This window comes from Carettochelys insculpta, chromosome 2, assembly GCF_033958435.1.
Source record: "Carettochelys insculpta isolate YL-2023 chromosome 2, ASM3395843v1, whole genome shotgun sequence".
Lineage (NCBI taxonomy): Eukaryota > Metazoa > Chordata > Testudines > Carettochelyidae > Carettochelys > Carettochelys insculpta.
The window spans coordinates 75,598,448-75,617,216 of record NC_134138.1 but is presented as its reverse complement, the minus strand read 5'-3'; the positions used below and the strand labels follow the sequence as shown (position 1 = coordinate 75,617,216).

At 44.2% G+C, this 18,769-nt stretch overlaps 1 protein-coding gene across 1 annotated transcript; it reads left to right on the top strand.

Moving 5' to 3' along the window:
* Nucleotides 1-1,239: 1,239 nt before the first annotated feature.
* Nucleotides 1,240-18,422, top strand: MRPL15 (mitochondrial ribosomal protein L15). The gene is made up of 5 exons (XM_074987174.1): nucleotides 1,240-1,406; nucleotides 7,318-7,475; nucleotides 15,866-16,031; nucleotides 16,433-16,556; nucleotides 17,859-18,422. The coding sequence occupies exons 1-5, from the start codon at nucleotides 1,296-1,298 to the stop codon at nucleotides 18,194-18,196; spliced, it is 897 nt and encodes a 298-aa protein (XP_074843275.1). The 5' UTR covers nucleotides 1,240-1,295; the 3' UTR covers nucleotides 18,197-18,422.
* The last annotated feature ends 347 nt before the right edge of the window (nucleotides 18,423-18,769 follow it).

Sequence of the window (18,769 nt, the reverse complement as noted above, 5' to 3'; positions counted from 1 at the left end):
CTTCGCCCCTTCTCCTATCAGTGCAAATAGTTTTGCCGGGCTTAGAAACTAAGCCACACGTGAAGGCCAGGAGCTGGACTTCGGTTGTCAGAGGCTATGGGGGACGCACGTCATGGGAGCATTTTATAGATAGTGGGAGCTTATCCCCGCTACCACCCTGGCTATGACAACCCTTGAAACCACTTGGGACCTTATTCACTCAGGAACACCATCTGAGCCCCGCCAGGAGAAATAAAAAACAAATTGACACCCAAATGCATCTGAATAAAACACGTATATGAAAATATGTATTTGTAATGGTAACGGAGGGAAGTAGTGATGTGTGTGTGTGTAAAAAACACACTTGTTTCATGGCTTGTCTGCACAGGAAAGTTTTGCCAGTCATACCATTGTAATCAGTGCTTAAGTGGTAATGAAAAAGGTGCTGTCTGGTGCTCCATTTGGCTGGCTATAGAAGTGAGGGCTTCTGGCTGGGCACCCAGCTGTGAAATCCCTAGTGGTGAGATCACCACTATTGCCAGCAGGAGCACAGAAGTGAAAGGGACATTATAGTACTTTAATGGCATTGTTCTGTGCTGCTGCTGCTGGCTGTGCTGCTTTCAGAGTGGGGTGGTTGCTTGACAGGAACTGGAGGTGCTGAGGGTATGAACTGCCAAGCTGACAGCAATGCTGGGGTTAAGCACTGAACCCCCCGACCCACCTCACGCATCTGAGAGAGCAGGTGTTTGTCCACAAAAGCTTATGCTCCAAAATATGTTAATCTATAAGGTGTCACAGGACTTCTTGCTGCATTGAATATAGTTATACTGATACAACTTTCTCTTAATCTAGAACGAATGGCTTTTTCGATTTAACTTTAACCCCTTTCAAAGGTACACTGGCGCAGGAAGGAGTGTGTGTGTGTTTATAGCAGCACAACTCTCTTCCTTTTAGATATGCGCCTTGGCCTAGGCTGCTATAAACGAGCCCGTCAGGCCTGTAGCACAATCGGAGGATGCAATCCGTGTAGGAGCGAAAGGAGACGCTTGGTGGGCAGCCTGCCGGGCAGCGCATCAGTAGCATTCGCTATTTCAGTTGTGTGTTCCTGCCCGAGACTGGCGCATGGACAAGCCGCAGCACCAAGGGACACGCGCTCAAGGAGGGTACACTAAAGCTCCCCCGCACCCACGCGACCGTCTGCGCCCGCGACTCCTCCCTTTCCGGCACAGCCGCGGCGCGACAGTTGTGAGGGAGTTGTGGTTGCCGTAAAGCAAGGCACGCGGCTCCTTGTGCCCTTGTTTCGGGCGGGAGTGGCTATGGCTGGCGCGTCGCGGGGCCGCAGCGGGGCCAAGGCGTTGGAGCTGGTCCGGACCCTGCCCAGGGTCAGCTTGGTTAACCTGAGACCCAACCCCGGCGCCAAGAAGTTGGTGAGTGGCGGGCGCTGGGGTGGCTGGGGCCTTGGCTCTCCGCTAGCGAGGCGGCGCCCGCCGTGGAGCCACCGCTGCTGCGTTACTCTCCCCCCTGCGGCGAGGCTACTTGGAAGCCTCAGCTCAGCAGCGCTGAACTCGGGGATCCGCGCTAGCGTGGCTGGCTTCCTAGCCCCGATTCCGGCCGTTCCCCGCGGGCTGCCCCTCTCCGTGCAGCGGGCCCCTGGCGTTTAAAAGCCGCGAAGCTGGGCGCAAAAAAGTCCTCGGTTGTTGCGGCCATTCGGGTTTATTGGCTTTGTTACTCGCCCCGGGGAAACCAGAAACTCTCCTGCGTTGAATAGTAACGGAGAGGAAGCCGTGCTAGTCTATAAACTATCAAACCAAAAAGCGGTCAAGTAGCACTTTAAAGGCTAGCTAACAGATAAAACGGTGTAACATACAAATCACACTGGGAGTTGCTAACACGGCTTGTTTCTCTCACTGGTGTGGGTGGGAGTCTTTTTTCATTTATTTAGGTTTTATTTGCAGTAACATTCCTCTACAGTGTATCCCTCGCTCCACAAACGCAAAGAAGTTTGAGTAGGTACATAGGTAGTTGAGACCTTAGTTTGCAAACACATTTTGGTAGGGCTTTGTGGCTGAGGGTCTTCACCAGTGTTTCCTGTAAGCTGTAGGTTTGTGGAGCTGCTCAGGAGAGATTCAGATTTGTCCAGGTGATTAGCAGAGTGCTCACAGCTGGGGTTTTTGTCTCCACTGGTAGTGCACCTTCGCATGTCTCAGTGCACATTAAGATTATTCAGCCCACAAGTAGAAAAAATCTGCATGTGGCTACAAAAGGTTAGAGAGAATATTGATTTTCACTTCTGTTTATTTAAGACTAAAAGGTTAACAAAAATGTGCTCTTGGTTAGGTCCTTAATACCTTTAATCCTGCCAATATACTGAGTGAGCCTTTGTTTATGATTGTCTGCCTATGCTCACGAATGCCATGTCTATGCTAAGAGCTTTTTGTTGGTATAGGAGTATTGGTGTGTTGTACTGGCAAAAATATTGTTGTGCATGCTTGTATTATACCAGCAAAATTTAACACTTTTTGGAGTGTTGAAATAAATTGCACCACTAAAAGTGAAATAAATGTTGATGTAAGTACAAGTTAGGTAGTGTCCCAGTCTACGTTAAAGATTTAGAATCATAGAAGATCAGGGTAGGAAGAGATTTCAGAAGCTCATTTGATCCACCCTCTGCTCAAATCAGGGCCAACCATATCTAAATTGTTCCACTCAGGCATTTGTCAAGCCAGGCGTTAAAAAGTTCAATAGGAGATCCTGTCACTTCTCAAGATAACCTATTCCAGTGCTTTACCACTCTCCTTGTGAAACAGTTTTTTCTTAATATTCAACTTAGATCTCCCTCACTGAAACTTGAGACCACTGCTCTTTGTTCTGTCATCTGCCACCACTGAGAACATCCTAGATTCATCTTCTTTGGAACCCCCTTCCAAGTTGCTGAAGGCTGCCATGAAATCTTCCCTCTTCTGCAAGTAAGCCCCGTTCTCTCGGCTTCTCCTAATAAGCTATATGCCCCATTCTCCTTATCATTTTTCTTTCCTTTTTTCTGAATTTTCTCCAATTGTCAACATACTTTTTGTGTCTGGGGATGCAAAACTGGACACAATACTCTAGCACTCATGAGGCTATATCTGAATAGAGGAGAGAGTCATTTCCCTTGATCTCCTGGCAGTCCTGCTATTAACTCAGCCTGATATTCCATTAGCCTTCTCAGCAACAAGGGTACAGTGACTCATATGCAGCTTCTCATCCATTGTAATCCCCAGATTGTTTTCTGCATAACTGCTACTTAGACAGTTGGTCCCCTTCAGCAGAGCATGGATTTTTCTCTCCTAAGTTTAGGGCTCTGCACTTGGTCCTTGTTGAACCTCATCAGATTTCTTTTGGCCTGATTCTCCAATTTGTTTAGATCATGGGTGTCCAACCTTTTGGCTTGCCTGGGCTGCAGTGAGTGAAGAGGAATTGTCTTGGGCCGCATATAAAATATATAATATAGTTAATGTATATAAATCAGATAATAATGTTAAAAGTTTACGATCTTGTGGGGCCGCATTACTAGCTGTCCAGGGCCGCATGCGGCCCGCGGGTTGGACACGCCTGGTTTAGATCACTCTGAACCCTGTTCATACCCTCCAGTGTATCTACATGTCTCCCTGTTTTAGTATTTTAGTGTTAATCTGTGAATTTATTGACAGTGCACTCCATCCCCTTATCCAAATGATTTGTGAAGTTAAACAAAGGACTGACCCCAAGGGCTTGCTGCGTGATACCCGCTGCCAACTAGATATGGAGCTGTAGCTCAGTAACTGTTGAGTGCGAAGATCTAGCCAGCTTTCTATCAACTTTATAATCTAGTCACCTAATCTATAGTATTTTGACTTGCTGGCAAGAATAGTGTGGGGGGACCATATCAAAAGTTTTTTGCTAAAATCAAGGTATGTCATATCTGCCTGTTTCCTCATATCTCATCTTGGACAGGCAAGCCCTTGGTGAATTCATGTTGACTGTTCCTCATCACCTTTCTCTTCTCCAAGAGCTTAAAAATGGATTCCTTAAGACCTGCTTCATGGTTTTTCTGGCGGGTAGAGTTGTGGCTGAAGTGAACGTCTGTATTTCCCTGAATTTATTTATTTATTTATTTTTTGTTTTAAAGATGAGTACTACATTGGCATTTTTCCACTTGTCCGGGACCACTCCTTGCCATTATCTTTGAAATTATGGTAATGTAGTCTCATTAGTCAGCAACCTCCAAACCCTCAGATACATTTTCTGGCTTCGTAGACTTTTGCATATCCAACTTTTCTAAATAGTCGTTATTCTAATCTTTCATCATTGAGGGCTGCTCACCTTGTCTTCATGGCGTGCTATCCAATGCACGTTTTGGGAGTTCACCTTGTCTGTGAAGACAGACAAAAAAGCATTGAGTATTTCAGCTTTTTGCACATTTGTCAATAAGTTTCCTTCCCACTCAATAAGGATCCACACTTTTCTCTAACCACCTTCATGTTTCAACAGGTATGTTAGTATCAGTTTTTGTTGTCTGTCACGTCCCTTGCTACCTGCAGCCCCAGTTGTGCTTTGGCTTTTCTGATTACACCCCTGCTTGTTCAAGCAGTATCTTTTACTCCTTCCTGCTCATCTATCCAAGTTTCCACTTCTGAGAAGCATCTTTTTCTGTGTTTAAGCTCCTGGGAGGTTTTTGTTAAGTCAAGCTGATAGCTATACTTTCTCAGTATGAATCAGGAGGCTTCCCATGTTGTGCCCTCCTCCTTTGTATTGCTTGGTTTTGCAGCAGGCCTGTCAGGCAGAGATGTGACGCCCAACACGCCTACTCAGCGTTTGCTAGCTGAACTCTGTGCTCAGAGGGGCCAATCCCCACTGCCCTGCCCTAGGATGGCTGCCCAGCTGTGGGGGTCGCTCACAGCACGGCTACCCTAGGCAGGCTGGGGCCGTGGCTTGGGAGAGTACAGTAGGGAACGGAGACTCTCCCCTGGCAAGGCACAGCCCATACCAGCCCTGGACTCACTGCAGTGGTTGCCTTCCTGGCGGCCAGGATGATGGCAGGGAGCAGTGCAGACATGTTGTTGCCACATGTGCGCCGGGCTCCGGCATGGCCAGCAGCACACGCTGGTTGGGAGATGGCGTGGGCACCAGGCCAAGGGGAGGAGTGGGGGGGCGGGGGGGCAGGTGCGGTGGCAGCAGGGAGCAAGCAGTGACTACCAGTAATGGGGCGGTGGGTGGGCTTGTGTCACTAGCCCCTTTCCCGCTGGCCCCCACACTGGTATGCATGTGGAGAGGGGGCTCCAGGCTGGCCGTTACACTAGGCACAGAGTGGGCTTCTGCAAACACGCTTGGCTGCCGTTATGCTAATGAGGTGCTGTATGTGCATGGCAGCGCCTCATTAGCATCTGCCGAAGTGGCTCATTAGCATCCCCCTTTAGAAAGGTAGGGCTGGTGTACAATGTAAACTTATGGTCTGCGACTACAACACTATTTTTGTTGGTAAATAAACTACTCTGCATACATTTTTGTTTCTTAATATGTAATCTTGTTTTTCTTTAATGTTATGCATTGGTAGGTATACCTCTCTCTTATCCAGAATATTTGAATATCCAGCAGCCACCCAGTCCCATGCCTGCTGGATATGAAAGATGTTAAGCCATCTAAACTTGTGAAAACACCAAGGCCATGTCTACACTAGCTCCTTAGTTTCGGAAGGGGCATGGTAATGAGTGAATTGGGAAGATGCTAACGAGGCGCTGACATGAATATGCAGTGCCTCATTAGCATAATACTGTCCATGCATGATTTGAAAGCACGGCTTTTGAATCGCATGATGCCCATGTAGATGGGGTGCCTTTCGAAAGGACCCTCTGGACTTCAAAAACCCCTACTTCCTAAAACCAGATATGCTAATGAGGTGCTTTTGAATTGCTTGCAGCCATCATTGTGCTAATGAGGTGCTGCATATTCATGAAGCACCTCATTAGCATCTTCCCAACTTGCTCATTACCATGCCACTTTCAAAAGGAAGGGTTAGTGTAAACGTAGTAGCTCAACTGTTCTAATTTAATGGTGGCTTAAATTAAATTGCTACTATCTTAACTAATGTTCACATTTATTTAATAGATTAAAATAGCTTTATCTGACACCAAATAAAAATAGCCACATTTTATGTGATTCCCAGCGTAGCAGGTGCAAACGGAGAACTGAGTGAAAGATAGAGAAGTGAAATGAATGACTGATACCTATGATAAAAGAGCTTTTATTTTCTAAATAGTATTTCTGGTGTACATAACTCAATACAAATAACAGTGAACAGCAAGGCAGTGACCCAAGGGAAAATAAGGTTTAAAATGAGTGACTTTATTCTTATAATGTGGAGTTAATCAGATTCGATGCAATTAATTCTTTTACCCTGTGCATAGAAACCTTTTAAGACCCTTCAAGGTCAGTGAGGATATGTCTGTTCAACAGGTTAGTGCATGACAAGCTATTGGGTAAATACACAGCTCATCCTTTTGTGCGCTGTCTGTAACCTGATGGGAGGCAAGTCTCCTGTCAGTATAATTTATTCTGAACTTTCACAATGTTGTAATTGCAAGAGTCCCCTGACCCCAGAAAGGATTTCTGCATAGGCGGTTGCTTTACTGTTATCTTTACTTTTGCACTGCTGCTGGCAGTAGCACTGCCCTCAGAGCTAGAGAGTGGTGGAGATGGCTGCTGGCTGGGATCCCAGCTCTGCAGGCAGACCTACTGCCAGTAGCAGTGCAGAAATGAGGATCGTGTGGAAGTGCCACTCATTGTAGAGCTGGGCCCTTAGCTGATGCTCTGTCTGCCCAGCTCTAAATGCAAGAGCACAGAAGTAAGAAAGCATATGATACGATATTGCTATTCTTTTTTTTCTGCACAGCTGCTGGTGTGGCGCTGCTTTGAGCTAGATGTCACCACTCTTCCTTTTTCTAGCTCTGAAGGCAGTGTAAACATAAGGGTGGCAATGCCACAACCCCCTTAAAATAACCTTGTGACCACCACCATCCCCATGCAACACCCTTTTGGGTCGCCCCCCCCGCCCTCCAATTTGAGGAATGCTGGTCTCCCATCTGAGCTATGTAGTCTAGGATAAAAGCACACAAGAACAGATTTCACAATACCCACATAGAAACCAACTAACTACATAGAATCACATTTTGTTTAACATTCTCCTTTAGAGAAGTGGAGCTGGTAACTTTTCACCAGCCTCACCTAGCTCATCCAAGAGCCATGTTGTATTTTTTTCAGAATGTACATTGCCAGTGCCTGTGTATTTATAGATAATTGAATGTGTGAATTATTGTTTTCAAGGAAAAAAGAAGAGGCCGTGGAAGCTATTGGGGAAGGAAATGCGGTCGAGGTCATAAAGGAGAAAGACAAAGAGGAACTCGTCCCAGACTGGGCTTTGAGGGTGGCCAGACTCCATTTTACTTGATTATTCCAAAATATGGGTACAATGAAGGACACAGGTAAGTTTGCTTCCTAGTTTTATTTCAAATGGAATGTCATTTGGTTTTACCTGTCTTCTGGAGTGGCAGTCAAAATCTGATTTTGTGAACACAGCCTGAACATGACATTCTGCCCTTTAGTCACCCTGCACGTCTCCCACCTTCCTTTTCTCACTCTTTCTGTAACTTGAATGCCATTAACCTCTCATGTCCATGCTGTCGTCTGAGCTGCTGTTTTCATTATCTGCCCTCTGTTTGACTTTCTGGTTAGAGCCCTCTAGTCTCTTTTCCATGCTTCACTGCTTTCTTTCTTTCATCTGTATCTGTCCCACTACTTGCATCATCTCCTGTATTGACTCAGCTTAATCTGAAGCCTATTGAAAGACTCTCAGGGATTCTAGTAGACTTCTGGATCAACCCTACTGAGTTCAACATCTCTGGAAGATGACCTGCTCTTCCTTCAGCACTTGACCAACCACTCTTACTTACTCACTTCTACACCTCTATTCACAGTAACTTTTTTCTATTTTTGATTAACTCATATGCATGGTGCTGCTAGAGACCTGGAGAGATCTAGCCAATCTGCTTTTGCTGGGGTAGGATCGAATATACCCAGATCGTGCCTGACATGTTTGTCCAGTCTTTTTTTCCTAAAAGCCTCCAGTGACAGTGATTGTGCATCATCCTTAGCCTGTTTCAGAGTTTAGCTCTGCTTACAGATGGCAAGTTATGAGTAATTAACCTAAGTCTTCCTTGCTACATTATTTCTTGTCTTATCAGTGGACATGGTGAACAACTGATCATTCTTATTAGAATAACTTTGATGTATTTAAGAACTTATCTGGTACCGCCTCATTTTTCTGTTCTCAAGACTAAACGTGCAAAGTAACGTGTTTTGTTCTTAAACTTTTCCCTCAGTAGGTACATGTCTAGACCTTTTTCCACCTCTTCTCTGGACTCTGTCCAGTTTGTTTGCATGTTCCTTGAAGTGCGACTTCCAAAGTAGATTACTTCAAGTGAGGCCTAACCAGAGCTAAGTAGAACAGATCAGTTGCCTCACACGTTACTTTGTACACACGTCTTAATGTACCCCAAAGTGATCCAGGCTGACCCTTTCTAGTTCAGCACTCTCGGGCCCTGACCTGTGCTGAACCAGAGACATTTCCAAACTAGGGGAGGTCAATGCAGTGTGCCAGTAGGTCTCCATAAGTGTGGGAAGCAGAGGTATGGGGAGTACTGCAGCACCCCCACCTTTGCACCCAGCATGCTCCCAGCCCTCCACTTGGGGCCTCTGCCCTTTGGGGCCTTCACCCCCTTTGCTGCCACCTAGGGTCCTAGTGTTTACTCCCGCACTACAGTCGAGCCTAGGACGCTGAAGTTCACAGAGGAACAGCTGCAAAGCCCTGTGACCAGTAGCTGGGACCTTTGGGCAAGGAGTTGCCAAGTGCACCCTATACCACCTCCTCCCCATCCCTCCCTTCCTGAATTTGAACACTGCAAATCAGCTGATTTGTGGTGCTTCGGAAACTCTGGTAGGATTGGAGAGCAGTTAAGTGTGGGTCCACCAGCACATTTGGGATGGGATGAGAGGGCACAGAGGGGAGGATCTTGGCTCTGGTTTTTCCCTGGGAGTGCTTCACCCACAGACTTGCTGCTGATGCCGGACCATGGATGTTGCTGGATGATGGCATTCAGTATTAAAGGTTCAAACTATTAAGCTTTTTTTGCAATTCATTACGGTTGGCTTGTGATCAAATTATGATGCAGTGTAGCCCTCTAGAGCCTCTTAAGCAATATTTGCACCTATCCTGTTAGCCCCCCCTTTTGTACCCATTTTGTAGGCTTTTCTTTCAATATATAGAACTTGTTTTTATTGAATTTCATTTTGTTCAGTCCAATTCTCAAACTTAAAGAAGTCCTTTGGAATTCTAATCCTGTCTTTCTGCATGCTTGCAACCTTTCCCATATTTGTGCTTTGCAGATTTTATAGGCCTGCTCTCTGATATGTTCTCAAACAGTACAGGACTGATGACAGTCCTTGTGGGACCCTGTAGAAATGCACCCCAACCCTCCACTTGCAAATTTGACTCAAGAGTTAACTGCTTTGAGTTCAGTCTTTCAGTTACACATCTATGTTACTGTAAGTTAATCTATACCACGCTTCCTTAATTCTCATATAAGAATGTCAAGAGAGAATGTTTTAAAAGCTTTACTGGAATTTACATACACCACATCTATAGCTTCCCCACTATCTACTAGACCAGTAACCCTCTCAAAGAAGCAAATTCTGTTGGTTTAGCGGGGTTTGTTCCTGAAAGAACCCTGTTATCCTATAGGTACCTATAAATTGATTTAATTATTTTTTCCATTATTTTTCCTGGTATGAAAATAAGGCTTACTGATCTAAAATTCACTGGGTCCTCTCTTGTCTTCTACCCAACCTCCTGCTTCCCAGTCCTCCTGTTGAGAGTGGCCTTATGGGAGATCTTGCAGTGGCACAACTACAGCACTGCAACTGCCTTTGTAAAGTCTGTAATGTAGACATAGTCTTAGCCTTTGTGATTTTCTTTTTTGCACTATTCTTTTTTACTCATCCTTAGCAGTGTTCAAAGCCCATTTCCTTGTCTACTTCTGCACTCTTCTGACTGTCTGTATTCTTGCAAACTTCCTTAATGGCAAAATGCACTGGATCCAGTCTTCATTTCTTGTTTGATTTAGTACTTGCACTGTTTGGGTCCATCACTAGTACTTCGAGTGGTCCCTGGGGGTGCTCCTCAGTAGGTGTTGGGCTCACCCCAGCGCTGCAGATTGGAGATTTCCAAGCTGTACCTCGTCGGATTGCGCATGCCCAGATGCACACTGGTCCTTCACGTGCTTTTGGTCTTGTGTGCAATCCGGTCTGTGCCAGTTCCTCTCAACCCTCAGTGGCTGCAGACGAACTTCTCTTCGGCTCCAACGCCTAGAACGATAAATCAGTTACTTGTTGCTACTCGTTAGTTCTTTGCTCTTTAAAACTGTGTTAGAAAGTTGTTCTTAGAAGTTTACTGTATATAGTTTAAAAAAAAAAAAAGACGAAGGAGAGGAGCGCAGCAGCCATAGCCGCCTGCTTATCACACCATACGCTGACTGCTGAATCTTATCTAGTATCAGTTTGTTGTTGTCGTTCCTGAGTACCTGTTAAGTACCCTCGTTAAAGTTATACTTCATTAAGCGTTTAACAAAGAGAGATGTCTCCATCAGGCTTCAAGAAATGGGAGTCATGCAAGTCAAAGATTTTCTGTGTATATGCTAAATTAAGTGAATTTAATATGTGGTTAGTGTTATGAAACCTTGTTCTAAGCAAGTTGCTTTCTTAATCTTCATTCAAATACACTCATCTCGTGTTAAACGAGTACTTCATTTACGGCCAAGGCATCCTTCAGTCTGCATAGATTATGGATCGCACCGTTCGTAAGTCCATTTAAGATTGTCATTTGCAGCATTGACTGTGACTGTGGAGGCCCACACGAGAGTGACAGTCTTTGCTACATCTGCTGCATAGGTAGTGGGTGTCTGGCAGGTTCTTGCTGTCCTTTCTACGGGCTCGCTTCTCCTCTGCCAGCTGTCTGATCTTCATCTCGCCCTTCTGAAGACCCTTGTGTAGTTCCTGCTTCCAGCTGCTGCGATCATCTGCCAGCTCTTCCCAACTATCTGGGTCGATGTCTACCTCCTTGAGGTCCCTCTTACAGACGTCTTTGTAGCACAATTGGGGGTGTCCGGGAGGTCTTTTGCCAGAGGCTAGCTCACCATACAGCATGCCTTGTGAAATCCTTCCATCATTCATCCTGTGGACATGGTCAAGCCAGCAGAGCCGCCACTGCCTGAGGAGGGTATGCAGGGTTGGAATTCCAGCTTGCTCGAGGACGGCGTTGTTATTGGGCACTCTGTCCTTCCATGATATCCCAAGAATGAGCCTGAGGCAGTGCAAGTGGAAGACATTCAGCCTCTTTTCCTGGTGGGCATACAAGGTCCAAGACTCGCTGTCGTAGAGGAGGGTACTGAGGATGCAGGCTCTGTAGACGTGCATTTTAGTGTGAGTATACAGCTTGTTGTTGTTCCACACTTCTTGCGAAGTCTGGACAGAGTTGTGGCTGCTTTTCCAATCCTCCTTTTTAGCTCAGACTCCAGCAACAGGGATGATGGACCCGAGGTAAGTTCAGCTCATGGATGACTTCTAGCGTGTAACTGTCAGTGCTGATTGATGGAGGTTCAGCAATGTCCTGACCAAGTACGTTTGTCTTCTCTAGGCTAATGGTAAGCCCGAAGTTCTTGCACGCTTTGGATAACTGATCCAGCAGTTTTTGAAGCTGGCCTTCTGAGTGTGACACTACAGCAGCGTTGTCTAACACCATGTCTCTAATGAGCACTTCCCACACCTTAGACTTAGCCTTCAACCTTGCAAGATTAAACAGTTTCCCGTCAGATCTTGTGTGCAAAAAGATGCCCTCTGTTGAGGATCCAAAGGTATGCTTCAAGAGGAGTGCGAAGAAGATCCTGAACAATGTTGGAGCAAGGATGCATCCTTGTTTGGCGCCATTCCTGATGCTGAAGGCATACAATGATGTGCTGTCATATTGGATGGTTCCTCTTGTGTCTTTGTGGAAAGACTGGATCATCTTGAGTAGCTGTGGTGAACAGCCTGTCTTGTGGAGCAATTTAAACAGTCCATCCCTACTGACCGAGTTGAAAGTTTTGGTCAGGTCAATGAAGGTGACATAGAGTGGCTTCCTCTTCTCCCTGCATTTCTCCTGCAGCTGCCTCAGGGAGAAGATCATGTCAATTTTTTATTTACAAGTACTCGCTTAAACAAGGGGGACACATACTGACCTTTTGCTCACTGGATGAGTGAACTCCCCCTGCTAATATGAGACTTGCCCCCGCCCCAGGGCTCCAACCTGCCACAGTCTGACACCGCCCCACAGACCTGAACTGCTGCAACTTAACCCTGCCCCCCCCGGCAGCCTCATGCACTTGAACTGCTGCAGCCTAACCCCGCTGGCCCCTCAGACAAAAAGTGTCACAGACTTAACCCCCCAGCCCCCTCCCTGCTGGCCTCACAGACCCAACCTGCAGAAGCCTGAACCCCAGCCTTTCACCCCCCCCACAACCCCAGGTTCACTTACCTTTCAAAAGCAGCACCATCTGCTGCCACTCTGAACACTTGGAACAAATCAGAGACTGTTACACATTTTAATAGGAATTTAGTGTCCCTCTTACAAGTTTTTGCCTGTGAGCAAAAAGTTAGGAACCAATTGCGCTCATATAGCGAGGGATGAGTACTGTTACTGCCTCCCCACTAGCTCACCTTACCATGAAAGGTGGATGAGCAGCACTTTCCAGAGGTGGTTAGACAGTGATGTCCTGAATCAGCAATCCAAAACAAGGAACACTGAAAAATGTAAGAATTGGGAGTTTGCCTTTCTAATGAAAAAATGATCAAAACTTCTGGAGGGACAGAAGCTTCACAGTACAGTAAACCCTTGATGTAACGAATGCCGATATAATGGATTTCAGAAATAACAGATGCTGTCTGCCAGCCCGCCCCGTCCTCCCTCAATAAATGCCAGACGCTCACCAGAGCTGTTGCCGGTGTGGCTGGAGCCAGAGGAGCTGGGGAGGGAGGGGGCCTGCAGTGGGCCCCATGAGCTCTCCTCCCCCCGCCCTCTGTGCGTGGAGCATGTTGGTGCCCAGCCACCGCTGTTCAGAGTGGTGCTGAGCAGCAGCCATGGTGTCAGAGGCTGCCGCCTGCTGGCAGGCGGGGCGGCCATGCTCTACCTTCCCCTGGGCAGCTCGGAGCTGGGGGCTGGAGGAGCCACAATACTGGGAGCTGCAGGAGGTGGAAGAAGCCAGGCCAGCATTCAGCTTCTCTCTTGGTAATTGGGAGAGGGAGATGTGGGGGAAGAATGGGGCAGGAGGGGGGAAAAGGAAGAGATGTGCAGAGGACAGGAGAGAGTGGTGGGCTGGCAAGGTCAGTGCATCATCATACAGCATAACCATTCGGAGATAATGGACTTTCGGCATTTATGGACACACCTTTCTTCCCTATTAGTCCATTAAATTGAGGGTTTGCTGTAATAAGACAATGGAGAAGTAAATTAGCAGTGTGGTAAAAGAGCCTGTCCTTGTAACTCTACAGCTGTTCCAGGAAACGTAACCTGTACTCAGAAATATAATGTTTACCAAAATACAGGTAGTCTCTTTGTGTCTTGTAGTTAAAATACACTTAACTCCTCTTTGAATATCCTCTAACAAAAAGGTATTTTGTGGTCTTCTGTAAATGTTGATATTTGCCTAAACCCAAGCCCAAACTATTGTAAAATGTCTTTCCAATTATTTCTTACATAACAAAGGCCAAACAAGCAAAATGTTTGTGCTAGTGGGCAATATACTTACTGTCCATACATTGAAATTTTGTATGACTATCTCGTATTTATAGTGTCCTTTCTAAGGATGTTAGCTGGTAAGCATGAGGCTTGCCAGTATGCTAACCATTAACTAGCCCATGCCTGTGAACTGTGGTAGCCAGCTGTGCCAGAACAACCCCAGCTGTGGAGGGCTGACGGGCCATAAGGTGGGCTCCCACAGCCACAGTGAAACTGGACAGCAAGCCCTAAGTGAAAAATTTTAACTGGTTAAATGCTACTGACAACTGGTTAAATATACCAAATTCTTCCTTTCTCTGTCTCACCCTCCATGTATTAAACAAGTGAAAATACTTCCAGGGCTTGATAAATCTATGCAATTCCTGTAAGCAAAAGACACTGCCTTTTAGCCATATTGAAAAATATTTGTGCTTCTATACCTCCTGCAGATTACAGGAATAAAATTTGTGTATCTACTGTATATTTTAGAGACTGTCTGTTGGATCAAGAGCTCTTCCTAAGTGGTAAGAGCTTGGGCCACCAAACAGAGTGTACAGCTTCTTTTTATCATAACTTAAAGTAATGTAAATGTTTCATCATGTCAGGAAAGTGGGGTGTGCAAACAGAAGAGTAATAATCACCAAATCACTGAGTGAATGTTGAAAGAGACTGAACCAAGTTGAGCTAGAAAATTAGGATGAACCTGACATAGGATTGCTTCTTAATACTCCTTACAGAAAAGAGATTAAAACATAGGAATTTGGAGTTGTGGTCTGTTTTGACACAGCAAAATCAGTGCTTACGGTTTGAAAACAAGAAGAAAATGTAGCAAACGGCGTATTTAGCTCTTTTTTATGAAAACATAGCGAATAGTAAGGATTCAAGGAGACAAAGAAAAGAAATATACTTGATAGAATTCTCATTTTATAAAAATTAAATGTATTTAAATTTGTCTTTTTTTTAAAGAAATCTGAAATAAAAATTAATTTTTTTTGAAAAATACAATTTTAGTAAAACATACTTTTTTTATTTAAATAATTGAGTTAAGGACCCAAGCAATGTCTGGTAAATTTGCTAGTTGTAAATATTTTGCTTTGTTTAATTGTAATATTCAATTTTCTGTTTTCATTTGATTATTAGAAATCTAAGTTTCAACTATGATTGATTAAATAGCCAAAATCTTGAATATTTTCAGTGACTTCCTAGATCTTTTAAGTATATCCTTTCAAGTATCTGACGAATTATACAACTCACCGAATAGCAGAGACAAGTAAAGCTAAGCCTATTAAACATTTTGTCTTACTTCTTGGTTACTGTTATTTTATTGATTTGTGTATAGTGGATCCCACTCAATCAGTTCATTTAACTGGGCTCCCCAGTGCCCAACCATATGAGGAGTGGATATTTACTCATTGTTTCCCTACCTTGCAGGGCAGTATGAGGGATAAATCATTAATATGTGAGGTGCTGGCTTATTATCAGCACCCTGGAAAAGCAATTAAATAAAATTGTCAAGTGGACTTAGCCCAGAAAGAGTTCCTGCAGCAGTGGAATACTGAGGATTCTTTGCGTATGCTTGGATGTCATGGAGTCAGGTGACTGAGTTAGCTATATGCAAGGTCGTGGTTGCTCTGATTTGCCAAAGAGAATTTAAACTTTGATTTCCTCTTCAGAGTAACATTCAGCCTCTCCCTTCAAACCCAGAGAATCTTTTGCATTTTAAGCTGACCAGCTGCAAGGGCTGGTACTTTGATGTGAATTGAACCCACTGACAGCCAGTAATAGTATTGACTTCCTATTTCATAAAAGGGGTCGTAAAATGTACTTAAGTACAGAACTATTTTTAAACAAAACTACTTGGAACTTTTAGGAAAGGGCTGTAAAGAGAAAAAAAGTGTTGTCCATTTGTCTCTTAAGCCTTGAAGCTTCTTTTACTCTGCTAAGCTATACTGAATGTCAGCTTTGTATTTTGAAATTCTAAATCTTTGCTCCTCTTTGCCTTTTCTCCAGCCTCAGGCGCCAGTATCACCCTCTCAGTCTCCAAAAGCTGCAATACCTTATTGACCTGGGTAGAGTGAACCCCACTCAACCAATTGATTTAACTCAGCTCACCAATGCCAGAGGTGTAACAATACAACCACTCAAAAGGGATTATGGTGTCCAACTAGTAGAGCAGGTACACACGAAATATATTATTCTGCTGGTCATGTGAATCCTACCTTTTTAGTTTTTTATTTTTGGTTTTGCTTCATCCTGTCCCTCCTTCTTCTCTCCTGGAAGCATGACTTTTCTAAATGGTGGACTTGTTAACAAATAAAATTGTGATTAAATTTGTAATGATAAATCCACTAGGGGGCACTGTGTATTCATGAAAAGATGGACAGGGTGTTATGATTTGCAAGAAACTTTTTTTTAAACTTGGAAGAAAATCAAAATTAGGAAATTATGTAATGGGATACTGTGGAATTGTGACAACTTAGTTTTTGTATATCATATTTTTATATTTTGTAGAAATGAGTAAACATGGCTACCAAAATATTCAGTTTGTTTCACTAATCTTGCCACGCTAATTTGCAGGGTGCAGATATCTTTTCAGCAAAAGTAAATATTGAAGTACAGATGGCATCTGAGCTAGCCATTGCTGCAGTTGAAAAAAATGGTGGTGTTGTTACAACAGCCTTCTATGATCCAAGGAGTTTGGGTAAAAATTCCTCCTCTTCTTTTCTTTGGTGTGGTAGTGTTTGGATATATAAAATCTAAATCCTAAATGTAGACAGTGTTGAAAAAAATTAATTTTGTTCTTTGTGAAGCTCTAGGAGGAGCTCTGTTAAATTAGTGCAGTCTAATAGAGATCTGCAAGGAACTTATGCTCTTTCAAAAGCAGGACTCACTCAGGTTTTTTTTTTCCATTATTTACTGCTAGCTTATATCTCCTACCTAGTCACTGATATCATGTAAATTATTTTTTGGGGAGAAAAAAAACTACATATGAGCAGTTGGGAGATTTGTATCGTTACAGATTTGGGATGTAAAGTTGCGTTTAGCTGTGGAGGCAGGGAGGCCCATGTTAAACTCGCTGAGTTCTGTAGGTGTTTTTTTAATACTAAATCTGAGCATTGTATGCATATTTAGATGTGGAGGGAAATTGATAATGAAAGTTGAAATGCATGGACCCTTTCATGAAAAATTACAACAAAATGCAAAAGTGGGCTTACATTACTCCCCTCCCCTTCAGTGTTCCTCTCATTTTTCCATCCATGTGCAAAATAAATTTTATGTACACCAAGGCGCGCGCGCGCGCGTGTGTGTGTGTGTGCGCGTGCGCGCGCGCACCACCAGTAGAAACATCTTATGCTGGGTGGCTTTGCCAATCATTTGGATGGCATTTGACTCTGTCCTGAGTAGCTGCCCAAGCTGCCAGGGAACATTATCCACCACATGTCCTAAAATCATGTAAGTGCCTTTCATGTAAACGTATCACTCCTGGTCTAGGAAAATGGGTGTGGGTGGGTGGGTGTGTGTGTGTGTGTTGGGGCAGGGAGAGAGAGTTTAAAGCAAAAGATGGGTTTGAAATGTTTTTTAAATTGTGGAAATGATTTAGTTTGGATTTTTCTGAAAATCATTTTATTAGGAAACTAACATTTTTGAAGCGCATGGGATCACTCAATGAAATAGGTATTTCTGCTTTACAGAGTTGCAGTGAAGCCTGTGGTTTCTGCTTAGCTTGAGTCTGTATCTTGCCCAACCTTGTTGTACGATTTACTGTATTAAACCCGACTGAGAGCAATCTTTTTGACTCATTTAGTTGAATTTGTTTAAATGCAATCATGACTAGTATGCCAGAAGAAGAAAATACAGAGAGATTTGTAGCTAATTTTGCTGTCATCTGAGTTTGTGGCAGATGAATAATCTTTGAGGAGAGGAGAAATCATCTAATGCTTTAGCAGCTTGTTTATGAACTATGATCCCTAATTCATTCTTTCTTTCCTTTGATTGCACACAGAGATTTTGTGCAAGCCTGTACCTTTTTTTCTACGTGGCCAGCCTATTCCCAAGCGAATGCTTCCACCTGAAGATCTGGTCCGCTACTACACAGATGCCAGGAATCGTGGATATCTAGCAGATCCTTCAAAGATGCCAGAAGCCAGGCTTATTCTCGCCAAGAAATACGGTTATGTTTTGCCAGACATAAGCAAAGATGAACTATTCCAAATGCTAAGCACACGGAAGGACCCTAGACAAATTTTCTTTGGTCTTGCTCCAGGTTGGGTGGTAAACATGAGTGAAAAGAAAATCCTGAAACCAACGGATGAGAGGTTGCTAAGATACTATAGCTCATGAATTCTGAGACAACTGCAGATGTACAGGAAACATCTGGATATGAAATAATGGATTAGAAGTGATGTTTATGTTATAAAACATTCGTATTGTACTAGTCAAAATATTGATATATGTTTGACTGTATAATGCCAGAGATACGTTACTTTTCTGTATTGACTCATAACCTATTGTATTGACCACAGTGAAGAGAATATTCTATCAAGAATAAAATGCACACTTTTCTCTTGCTGTGATTTCCCACTTGTTTCTTTTGATTTAAAAATATTCTGGTTCTCTTAGCCTGAGGCAGTGCTTAGCAACCTTTATCACCTCGTGGCACACTTCAGCACTCATGATGATTTCACGCCACACCCAATATATGTATATATAAACCTAATCCCCTCCAAGAGCCAGGCCCCTCCCCTCCTCACTTAACTCAATGCCATCAACTCACCAGAGTCCACCCCCCACCCCATGAGCCACTGCTGCCATGTGCTTCTCCCACCATGCAGTGGGGCATGTGCACAGAGCGGCAGGTGGCACCCTGGTGCACAGCTCTGAGGCACACTAAGTGCTACTTTGCAGCACACCAGT

Excerpts from the sequence above, each read along its gene's own strand:
- MRPL15 (XM_074987174.1), top strand. The coding sequence starts at position 1,296 with ATGGCTGGCGCGTCGCGGGGCCGCAGCGGGGCCAAGGCGTTGGAGCTG. Across the intron at positions 1,407-7,317 it reads ACCCCGGCGCCAAGAAGTTG|GAAAAAAGAAGAGGCCGTGG; the intron begins GTGAGTGGCGGG and ends ATTGTTTTCAAG. Across the intron at positions 16,032-16,432 it reads GTGTCCAACTAGTAGAGCAG|GGTGCAGATATCTTTTCAGC; the intron begins GTACACACGAAA and ends GCTAATTTGCAG.